At 42.7% G+C, this 12424-nt stretch overlaps 1 protein-coding gene across 2 annotated transcripts in view; it reads left to right on the forward strand.

Annotated features, from left to right (window-relative positions):
- Positions 1-9562, forward strand: part of GPC6 (glypican 6) — a 794510-nt gene extending 784948 nt beyond the window's left edge. For both annotated transcript variants that reach the window (XM_053384565.1, XM_053384566.1), the window contains 3 exons: positions 457-593; positions 5741-5916; positions 6861-9562. In XM_053384565.1, the coding sequence (XP_053240540.1) occupies positions 457-593; positions 5741-5916; positions 6861-7066 (519 nt within the window). In that variant the 3' untranslated portion in view covers positions 7067-9562. The remainder of the gene's footprint in view (positions 1-456; positions 594-5740; positions 5917-6860) is intronic.
- Positions 9563-12424: the final 2862 nt, after the last annotated feature.

The raw sequence follows: 12424 nt of genomic DNA on the forward strand, positions 1-12424 counted from the left end.
CTTCTTACTTCAGTTTATATCCTGCAAATATAAGCCTGCTTTGACAATTTGAATTACAAGCGCTTTTCTCCCACATTCTCTTTTGGATGAATAACCACAAAGTCACATGCATAGGGAAGGCACGAGTGCAATTGAAATGTTATGTAGAAATGGCCTTAAGGTAAATTGAGAGCATAATCCTTTACCTGCCTGCTCAGAAATAAATCTGGTTGAGTTTAGTGAAGGTAAGTAGGCATAGGATTGCAGTCCCATGTGGTTTGCACCTTGTTTCAGTCTGTATAGAAATTATCTTGAGTTCCTTAATAGTCTCCACTATCAAGAATAATATATGCCATTTTATAATTCTTGAAAAGAAAAAAATATGCACATGTGCACAAACACACGTACACAGTCTGAGTCTATTCATCTTTTCTTATCTCGTTTTAACCAAATGCCCTTCTTTTGTCTTTTGATCAGGTAATTGACATTAAAGAAAAACTGAAGCTTTCCAAAAAGTTCTGGTCAACTTTACCATACAGTATCTGCAAAGAAGAAAGAGTGACAGCAGGCCTGTCCAATGAGGAGGACTGCTGGAATGGGCACACCAAAGCTAAGTAAGGGGGGGAGACCAAAAATATATATTATTATTTGCATCTGAAACTTCCATGGACCCATGCACTGTTCACTTTGTGAAGCATTGTTTTGAAATACTGTGTTGAAGGTACACACACAGAAACATACCCTCCAACATTACTCAAATGAATAGGGACATCCTATTCCACCTCAGGGAGCTTCTCCTGTGTTTGATCTCCGGCACACATAGATGTCAAATACACATCTACACCGGTCATCTTCAGCCAATTACAACCTCTCGGCTGAACCTACCTCACAGGGTTGTTGTAAAGTAGAACTGTGTGAGGGAAGGGATCGTGTACAATGCCTTCAACAGATAAATGGAATGAAATACAATTGTAGCTGTAAGCTGCCTTGAGTCCCTGTCAGGGGGAAAGGCAGGAAATAATAATAATAATAATAATAATAATAATAATAATAATAATAATAATGCTAACAACAACAACAGCAACAACAACAACAGGAATTAACATACTCACATACCAGAGAGTAAATCCAATTGAAGTCAGTGGAACTTGGGTAAGGTAAAGGTACTCCTGCCCGTACGGGCCAGTCGTGTCTGACTCTAGGGTTGTGCGCTCATCTCACTTAAGAGGCCGGGGGCCAGCGCTGTCTGGAGACACTTCTGGGTCACGTGGCCAACGTGACGAAGCTGCTCTGGCGAGCCAGCACCAGCGCAGCACACTGAAACACCATTTACCTTCCCGCTATAAAGCGGTACCTATTTATCTACTTGCACTTAGGGGTGCTTTCGAACTGCTAGGTGGGCAGGAGCTGGGACCAAAAGACGGGAGCTCACCCCGTTGCGCGGATTCGAACCGCCGACCATGCGATCGGCAAGCCCTAGGCGCTGAGGTTTTACCCACAGCGCCACCCGCATCAGTGGAACTTAGTTCTGAGTAAAAATGCTTAGGATTGCAGTGTAAGGCTGCACAGTTTTTACCCAGTTACCTGGGAGTAAGCTCCATTGAATACAGTAGGACGTACTTATGAGTAGACAATGTAAGGCTCAATTTGCAACAAAGGAATAAAGAAGTTTTCACTCAGTACGCTTGCCAAGCTACAAATCCCAGGATTCATTCTTAAACAGGCATGACAAACTGATATCAAACTAATTTCCATTTATAGTAGGCATGCCTTAAAATGGGCCTCTTATAGCACTGAGCAGGGGAAACCTCCAGCCCTTTCCTAACTTAAGTTTTAGGGCAAAGGAAGCTATGCGACTGTGAAGAAGTCATCATGTCAAGATTACTTGTGATTATTAAAATCACTCCTTTCTCTACAACTGCCACTATTAATTAAGAAGAGGCCAGGCCGAGTTAATTCTAGGCCATCAATTAGCAAGTAACACAGAGAAGGATTGATCTTTCTAGCCCTTTATTTGAAAGGCAGCCAGGAATGCCTCATTATCAGAGATGTAATTTTATCAGGCCATATACGACCAGGGAGCTGGGAGTGTGAAACAGCTCTTATAATGTGAATGGAACCCTAATGAACAAGTGAAAATGCAATCATAGCTTTTTCTGAGCTTTTCGGTCTTTTCAGAAATACAGAGCAGGATGGCCTCTGTCACTATCGGTACTCAGAAAAAGAAATGAGCAGAAACAACATTCCTAAAAAGACATCTATGTAAAAAAATAAAAGGGAGAGAGATGTTTTGAACACAACACGTTCTCACAGATTGATGCAACTTTACAAAACGTGTTTCATCAAAATTAAAAGTCTTTGAAATAAACAAAAAAAAGTGAGACCCTATTTCTGTATAATTGGGTCAATTATGTGTGGATTTTGTGAAACCTATCCAATTAAAAAGAAAGCAGGTATATGTTAATTTAAAAATATCCCACACCTCTTTATACCATTCTTCCATTTTATATTCTGCTTGCCCCTTCCAATTCCTAGCTATCATAATTTGTGCAGCTGTCAATAAATTTGTGAGCAAGTCCTTCATAGCCTGCAAAACTTCCACCCCATCGTAAATTAATAATAATGCTACCTCTGGACTTTCGGTCAGCTTTAAATTAACATGTGCCATTAAGGCAAGGCAGGGAATATGCAGGAGAAATGATTTCGAGGAGATATGGAAGGTGTTTGTAGAATTTGATCAATACATAGACAGAAGGTATCCGACCTATCCATCAGTTCAGTGGAGATGAGATTTGATGCAGACTTTCAGTATATAGGTCGTAATCTTCTTCTTTCTTTGGCAATCACTCGTAGCTGAGTCAGATTGTCTTCCATAAACACAGTCTTAACAGTGAGTCCTTAAGTGATTGTGGAGGCCAATTCTGGATCCACACGTCCTTCCACAGTGGGGACATAGGTTTCCAGGCAGGAGTTGATCACAGTGAGGGTTTGCCAAATGAGCCTTCCTCTTAGCATGTTTCCCCCTTTCGTTCTGAGTTCGATCATCTTCATTTTTTTTAAAAAAAAATATTTATTAAAGTTTTAAAAATATGACACAAACAATAACAACAAAAACAACACAAATACAAAAAATAAACAATCAAACAATAAAAAAGATACACAGAATTAAACTAAACCTTCTATCATCTAACTTTCATTAGCTTATTTCTTTGACCTCCTCGCACCTCCCTTTTTGTATTCTGCTTCAGTTTGTTATTTCAGCAAATCCTTTCCATCTTTCCCAAATTTTTATCCATTAATTATTAAAATAATGTAATTTAACCTTTCCTGCTTTCCATCAATAATTTATTTAAGCATATATTCTTTAAAATACTTATGCAAAAGTCAGATTATTTAATTCCAGTCTCTTTCTAAACTTCCTTAGTTCGATCATCTTCAAAGCCCATGACACCTTTGGTAAAGGCTGTTCTCCAATTGGAGCGCTCGCAGGCCAGTGTTTCCCAGTTGTCGGTGTCTATACTACATTTTCTTAGATTTGCCTTGAGAGAGTCTTTAAACCAGCATTACGCTTTCCATTTTTAAGTTCGGAATAGAGTACAGTGGTACCTCGGGTTAAGAACTTAATTCGTTCTGGAGGTCCGTTCTTAACCTGAAACTGTTCTTAACCTGAAGCACCACTTTAGCTAATGGGCCTCCTGCTGCCATCACGCTGCCGCTGCACGATTTCTGTTCTCATCCTGAAGCAAAGTTCTTAACCCGAGGTAAAATTTCTGAGTTAGTGGAGTCTGTAACCTGAAGCGTATGTAACCTGAAGCGTATGTAACCCGAGGTACCACTGTATTTGCTTTGGAAGACGATCATCAGGCATCCGCACAACATGACCAGTCCAACATGACCAGTCGTTTGCAATCCTGTTTCATAGCTGTCAACTTTCAGATTTGAAAATAAGGGATCAGCAGCCTCACCTGTCCCGGGGACAGTCTACGGGATATCTTACAATCCAGGATAGCAGCAGGAAGCAGCGGGAAACGGCACTGTAAAAAGGGAATTTCCCACACAAAAAAGGAAGTTTGACAGCTATGTCCTGTATGCCTCCGCTGGCAGTGAGGAGCCCCACAAGTGCATCAGCCACCACTGTGCGAAGCCAACAGGCAGCCTGTGCTGTGGCAGGAGGCAGAAGTCCTTGGAACAGGGCATTAACGCTGCTCCACTCTTGCCAGACCCCACTTTGTATACGTGCCAACTCTATGGGACTGAGCCCCACAAAGGGGATGGGGCTGAGCCCTGCCTCCCAATCTTGAGGGACTAGGCCCCTCCAGGCGTCCTCGCAGTGATGGAGGGCCCCACCAGACCTCCCCAAGATGGCGGAGGGCCTTGCACACACAACCAGCCCCCCCATGTTACACGGAACTTGGTGCCTCTGCCAGTTCGGATTTCTCTGCCCATTAGTTTCATTTAATTCCCACTGAAATCATCAAGAGTTGAGTCATGGCTAACTGTGTTTGGTGGAGCTTACTTCCTAGTCTGTGGCTGTGTGCATTTAGAGCACATTCCCTGCTCAAAGAATACTAGGAACTGTAGTTTGTTAAGGGTGTTCAGGGAATTGTAGTTCTGCGAGGGGCGGGCTACAATTCAGGCTTCTTTAGGGGAGGTGCTTTAAATGTATAATGTGTGCAGTATTTAGGATTGTAGCCTTAGTTTAAATCCGATCCATAGCTTTCAGTTCATAATATTGACAGTGAAGGGAATTAATATGAGATTATTATTCTTTATCTAAAAGCACTTCCTCTAAGGCACAGATCTAGATGGTTTGTGCCAGTTTCCTTGTGCTTCTCACATAACATTTTCTACACTTGCAGGCATTCATTTCTGTCACGGCATGTTAATAATATTAACAGAGTTTACATTAAACCCTGTCAAAATAACATATAGTTCCTTCTTTAATGCAGACACATATTTTTAAAAATCCTTTTCTTTCCCATCTCCCTACCTAAAAAAACCCCCTGCATTAACCACAATACATTTCTTAATTGCTACTAAGCAAAGCGCTTTCCTAAATGTGTAAACCAGCACATTATATCATCATCATCATCATCATCAAATACATGTAAAGCCTGCCTGACTGGGACTCACTGCTTATTCACTTTCAAACGGTGGGTTTAAAGGTAAAGGTACCCCTGCCCGTACGGGCCAGTCTTGACAGACTCTAGGGTTGTGCGCCCATCTCACTCTATAGGCCGGGGGCCAGCGCTGTCCGGAGACACTTCCGGGTCACGTGGCCAGCGTGACAGAGCTGCATCTGGCGAGCCAGCGCAGCACACGGAACGCCGTTTACCTTCCCGCCAGTAAGCGGTCTCTATTTATCTACTTGCACCCGGGGGTGCTTTCAAACTGCTAGGTTGGCAGGCGCTGGGACCGAGCAACGGGAGCGCACCCCGCCGCGGGGATTCGAACCGCCGACCTTTCGATCGGCAAGCCCTAGGCGCTGAGGCTTTTACCCACAGCGCCACCCGCGTCCCATACTGATGAACAAAAGTGACCATTCTGAAAAACAAGTTGCCTCTTCCTTTGTACTTTAAATAAGAAAAACTTTTAAAAGACTTACTGGATTGAGTGAGTGGTCATGGAGGCATGTTTGCAACAAATGCTGCATGTACATTGGATTGACAAATTGAACTTTCAGGCTTTTTGTGTCAGGGACTAGTGGAATTTCTTGGTCATGGCATATCATTCTGATGCCGTTCTTCATTCTGATGCACAGATATCTCCCAGAGATCATGAATGATGGGCTCACCAACCAGATCAACAATCCTGAGGTTGACGTTGACATCACCAGGCCCGACACCTACATAAGGCAGCAGATCATGGCCCTGAGAGTCATGACGAACAAACTCAAGAACGCATACAATGGAAACGATGTGAATTTTCAGGATACAAGTAAGATCCCGCGTCCTTCAGCTTCTCTTAATCGGGTCCCTTACAACAGCAGTGCTTAATGGGATAGAAAAGTATTCTTCAAAGATGTTCTTAGTCGAAACCACTGGCTGAGATGCTGCAATGTCCTCTGTGATCCATTTATTCATTATTTTTGGATGAAAACTTCCTTGGGACCAGGAAACCGCCTTGACCCATCTCAGTGCTGTTTACACGCTAGCTCTCTGAGGTCTCATGGGGAGAGGTCTGTCCTTCCTGGCCCCCAGAGATCCACTTGTGGTCTTCCAAGATATTGTTGGCCCATAACTTCCATCATCTCTGACAGTTGGCCTTAAAAATAATAATATTAATTTTATTATTTGTGCCCCTATTTGAACCCATAAACCAAAATCTACTTGTTCGTGTGTTTTATTTATCCACCATCCACCTTGGTCATGGGGCCTTGGCACGCAATTATTTATCTCTTTGACATCTGATGGGAGGGCATTCCACAGGGCTGGCGCTACTACCGAAAAGGCCCTCTGCCTGGTTCCCTGTAACCTGGCTTCTCGCAGTGAGGGAACCACCAGAAGGTCCTCAGAGCTGGACCTCAGTGTCTGGGCTGAACAATGGGAGTCGAGACATTCCTTCGGGTGTACAGGGCTGAGGCCTTTGGGGCCTTAAAGATCAATACCAACACTTTGAATTGTGCTTGGAAGGATGTCAAAGATGTTAAAGAGATAAACACTTATATGACTTTTCGTAGACATCTGAAGGCAGCCCTGTTTCAGGAAGCTTTTAATGTTTGATGTTTTGGTGTGTTCCTTTATATTTTGTTGGAAGCTGCCCAGAGTGGCTGGGGTACCCTAGTCAGATGCACAGGGTGCAAGAAATAAATGGTGGTGGTGATGATGATGATGATGATGATGATGACAATGACATTCTCTCTCTCCCCTCCACTCCTGCAGGTGAAGAGACCAGTGGCTCAGGAAGTGGAAGTGGTTGCACGGATGACATTTGTCCCACAGAGTTTGAATTCATCACCACAGACGCACCCCTCGTTGATTCAGACCGAAGGGAAGTGGACTCTTCTTCAGCCAGTCAGCCCAGTTGGTCAGCACTCACGTGGTTTGTCATCTGCCTGGCTCTCCTACTGCAAAAACAGTGCAGATAATCCTGGCTCTGGTCAGCGATGACTGCCTTTTAGCTTTCGGAAAATAAAAACAAAAACAGCCAACTTTCTCTTTTTCTTATGCTCTTGGGCAACGGACCATGCCACAAATACTTACAGTTTTCTACTAGAAGAGAGCGGCACTGCAACCTGCTCCCCTTTGTGCATTTCCAAAGAGCACCAGGTGCCAGAGTGACCTTTCCCTGTTTCCTTCAGATAGCTGTGATGAAGACGCTGATCGCTCCTCGGCAAGATCTCTTTTTCTCACGTTTTTATTACAGGAGACTTTTCAGAGCTTCATTTGCTTTTATGCTGCAGGAAGAAAAAGGGGGGAGGCGGGAAAGGGTTAAGGGTACAAAGTGTGGGTTTTCCATTACAAAGAAAAAAGAGAAGAGAAACAAAATAAAGAATGTCCTGTCCCCCCCCACACACAAAAAAAATCAAGCTAAGTCCAAGGCCCCCCAAAATAGCAAAATGTGACTTCAAACATATACATTAAAAAAAAACCAAGGAGTGCTTCTGTATCCCACTTCAGATCACCGAAATGATCTTTACTATTGAGGGAGTATCTTTTATATTTTGTATTATTTGTACTCCATTGGCCATAAATAGAAGACTTGCCAAGAGGTCCAAAACAAAAGCAGGAATAAGTCTACTAATCAAGGAACATCATTCGTCTCAGAATATTCACGTTGTTTAGCACACTTCTGATTTGAATTCTAACTCTTTGTCCTAGCTGGTTTGACCCTTTAGCCATGGTATGTAATTGAAAAAGGCGTCCACTAAGTTGCCCATCACCATCTGGTTTGTAGCAAAGTCTTAACAATGCTTGAAAAGTTTTAACTCGAGGGTTTTGTCATAAAAATTAATCTCTTGTGATAGAATCTCTCCTTTTTCTTTAGCTGCAGGTTTGGCATCAAGTAGAAATTCCTGCAACTGTATTCATTACCTTAACCAAATGGCAGTTTTCAAAGGAACTGATAACAGTAATTGGATCAATATGTTAGTTTTGCATAGAAACGGCATCCTTCGTATCTATTAGTTTCTGTATCAGAAGGGAACTCTGTTGCTAAAACGTCGACACAAGTATATATATATATATATAGTACTGACATGGAAAATTTCTTTCACTTTTTTAGTCTTAGTATGATCATCTATTTTTATATATATGAATATTATATATATATATATAAATCACAGATTTTAACTTCTTAATTACAAGCTCAGGGTTGACACATCTTTGTATGGGGGGGAAATGTTTTGTCAACCGGCTTTTATTTTTGTTGTTCTGCTTAGGAAGAGTCATCTTTTCATAACTGGCAAGTGCAAGAATCAGAAAGGGAACTTTTCTGCATTTTCATTGGTCCATTTCTTTACAGAGTTGCAAAGGGGTGTCTCTCTCTCCCTCTTCTGTGCCTGTGCATTTGCGCAAGCACGTGCAACACGGACATGGAAATGCAGTGTGACTTTGTGGTGGCAATTTGTACTCCTGTGTGCTTCCTTCAAAAGTCAGTTTGACTGCCTCCGTGGTGATAGCGGCCCCAGGATGTGTCTAGGTAGCAGGATCTGATGTAAAAGAAAGTGTTTGAGCCCAGGGCTGTGATCCTGCTCACATGCGCATAAATATTATGCTCCTTTGCTACACTGCTATCGGCGATCCTATTGATAAGGTCTGAAAAGCCTCTGTGTGTGGTATCACACCTGTGTACCAAGAATGGGGAGGCTAAGATGGAGCTTTAGTGTGTTGCAAGGTGAGATGTCAAAGGCGCTGGGTGCAAATGGAAGCAGCAGGGGCTAGGATATCAGCATAAATTCTCTCCCCTTTGCCATGCTAGGCATAGTGTAAAGGTAGCATGGCAAAGGGGGGAGATTTATGCAGATGTCCTAGCCCTGCCCCATGCTCAGAGGGGCCTAATGATAAACATGAGTGAGCAGGCCCAAACCGGATCCTTGCTACCTTCCATGTCTTCACAGAAATCCAAGTGAGTTCAAAAGGGCTTACTCCCGTGTAAATAGGTATAGGGTTACAGCCTCATTGAAAAGGGAGCCGTTACAAATAGATGGCCCAGTTTGGATTGCTATTCTAGGAGAGAGAGAGCACAAAGTGGAACACTTTCAAGGAAGCTGCTCACGTTGCTGTTAAGGCTTTGACCGTATGAATTGTACATGTTTCAAAATAATCATCTCCTCGTCTCATTATAATTAGCTATCGATTTAGTAATGAAAGTAGTAGGCGCACAGCACAAATGTATAAAGTATACTTAAGCACTTTTACACTCCCCTTTCCCCCTAAAATGAGCATATATGCAGCTAACGATTAAATGCTACATCCCGTAGGTAAACAAAAGGCAGAGGTTTTGATTCTCAAAAAGAGGTTTATTCTGGGTTTATTATTATTATTATTATTTAAAATGTTATACCCCCCAACCCTGTCAACCCCCATTCGCAGTTACATGGTGGTAGTGGTGGTTGCTTAAGTAAAGGCACCTTTTGACTGTACATCAGCCGTTGAATCTTTCTTGGACTGAACATTTTAATAGGTTACACACAAACTCAGAATTTCTAGTTAAGAATATGGATATAAAGGACTCCCTTGTATGCGATTAGGCCAATGGTCGATTTGCTATCTGCTCTGACTGGCAGGCTGAAGCTCTGTCTCAGGCAGAGACTACTTGCAGACCATTACTTAAGGGATTTTTAACTGAGCATGTAAGTGGTTGAACTTAGGACCTTATATGCACCTATCCTGTCCCACTGAGCAATGGCTCTTCCTTTCACCTGCCTAAGGTGTTAAGAAAAAGGATGCAGTAAACACCATAAGCTGATTCCTCACAAGTAACTTCATCTACCTATGAATGCTAAACCATCTTCTTTGTCACAGAGAGAGCCAGCAGTTGATCACCCTACAACAAATTGTATCCCATTTATTTTTAAGTTTCTTGATTTATGTTTACCATCTTGATTTATGTTTACCATCTTATCTTGTAGCTCACCCTTATTATCCTTGGGGACGCGGGTGGCACTGTGATCTAAACCACTGAGCCTCTTGGGTTTGCCAGTTGGAAGGTTGACTTCATCCCTGCGATGAAGTGAGCTCCCGTTGCTCTGTCCCAGCTTCTGCCAACCTAGCAGTTCAAAAGCACGCCAGTGCACATAGATAAATAGGTACCCCTGCGGTGGGAAGGCAAACAACGTTTCTGTGCGCTCTGGGTTCCGTTGCGCCAGAAACGGTTGAGTCATGCTGGCCACATGACCCGGAAAGCTGTCTGTGGACAAACACCAGCTCCCTTGGCCTGAAAACAAGATGAGCGCCGCAACCCCATAGTCACCTTTGACTGGACTTAACCATCCAAGGGTCTTTACCTTTACTCTTTTTTTTATCCTTGGACACTTCAGTACACTTATCCAGCATGTTCCAGCATGCCAGGATTCTTCTTGGGCCTTTGCCAATGTAATGAGATATTGATAAAACAGAGTCCAGTTTCACTTTCATCTAATTATGCTATAGGTAAATATAATATAACCCCATGTATCCTCGTTCAGATTCTCTTCTATTCCACATTACAACTCCGGCACAGTTGAGACAAGTGGCAAGAGAAATGGTAGAGCCCTGTTTTTTAAAAAACAAAAACGAAAAACATAGTCCACTCTGTCATATGATTTGCCTTCTTCACAGACATTTCTTAGGAAAGTGTTGTGGGGCTGCCCTCCACTCCGTTGCCCCTTACTGCAGACTCAATCCACTTCTGGGCAATCAGACAGTCTTGCCTTGATACTAGAACTGTACAGCAACTTCTGCTGTGTGATGTCTGTAGGAAGGAACCACATGGGCCAAAGATGGCTGATGCGGTTACTTTTTCCCTACCAGCTGATACACGAAGGTGCCACTTCACTGGCCTGTCACAGATGCTTCCTATCTACAAACATTAACAGAGCCATGTGAGATCCAGTCGCATTGAAATGGCGCTCACGCAGCACTGCATTAGCATACGACTTGGTCTGAGTATTCATAGAGATGGTAGTAACCTAGTTGCATATTTGGCATCGCAAGAGAACAAATGGTGATGAAATGAGGAGCATGCAGCCATAATGAGTTTCTCAAGAGAGGGCAATTTTTATCCGGATTCAGGATGGCATCCATTCACGAAGATGCCATGTGCTATGCAATAGTAATGGTTCTACTTCCCCATCCTGAGATTGGCATTGGCTGAGGATGCCAGGTAACATGGAAATAAGGTAACATTGCCTCCATCCATCATGTTTTGGTCGCAGTTCATTGATTAGCATGTGAGTTAAATCAGGGATGAATTTGTCCGGTCATAGTTCTCTGTTTACTTCTCCACAGTAGATATGGTGATCGCTTTGTGCGAGATGTGCACATAATTCTCCAATATTCCCTAAAGCTTGAATTGTCTCTCTTTTTTTCACACCTCAGATTGTCTTGGAATGTGAAGGAGCTATTAAATCTACAGAGCGTGTTGGATTTTGGAGTTAGGAAATAAAAATTTAAAAACCTGGTGCTTCTAAATGCAAGTTTCTATATCATTTGAAGTGCCTCTCTTTACACTTTCTTTGCTTATAATAACTATTTGTCTACAGGAAATGTGGAATTATTTCAGTGCCATAATTCAAACGGTTCTCTTCTGTTTATGGCGAGATACAGCAAACAAAGCTTAAGTTGTTTTCACAACGAGGTCGCGTTAATAATCATGCAACGGCTGGGCCAGCGTATTTGAAATCCCTTAGAATATCATAGTGTTTTTTTATTAATGCAGCATCATAATTAAATTGGATGTGGAAATTACATGGTTATGGTTGCAGATAATTGTATGGTAGTTTTCCTAACCATCCATACCAACTAGAAACAGAACGCTTCCCAAGGATTTTGCTAAATTTTGTTTGGGAAGAAAACCCTATTCATTAGTTCCACTTGCAATGCAGATATCATTTCCCCCTCCTTTTTCCCCTTAGGTGATGTTTCTGCTATAGTTCCACAAACTGGGTGGCCCATCTATGAGGCTTTAGTGCCGCTGCCACCTTGGTAAATACCAACATAACTTTTGATGAGGAACTGCACATATGTAATGTGAAATTGTGGCGGGAGGGAGCAGCAGACCCTGTACTATGGCCCTCCCTGCCTCCCCAGGTCTCATAGTATTTAACATTGTAAGGTCCAATTCGGTGCTTTTCCCATAACCTTCTCAGGATGCTAGTTCCTAATGTTCTCACTTTGACGGAGCACATGGAGGATTTAAGAGAGTAAGATCCCTGCTGGATCAAACCAAAAGCCTATCTTAGCCCAGCATTCTCTTTCTGACTGTGGCCAATCAGGTGCTGATGGGAAGATGGCAAGAATGACAC

The sequence above is a fragment of the Podarcis raffonei genome, chromosome 4, assembly GCF_027172205.1.
Source record: "Podarcis raffonei isolate rPodRaf1 chromosome 4, rPodRaf1.pri, whole genome shotgun sequence".
Taxonomy (NCBI): domain Eukaryota; kingdom Metazoa; phylum Chordata; class Lepidosauria; order Squamata; family Lacertidae; genus Podarcis; species Podarcis raffonei.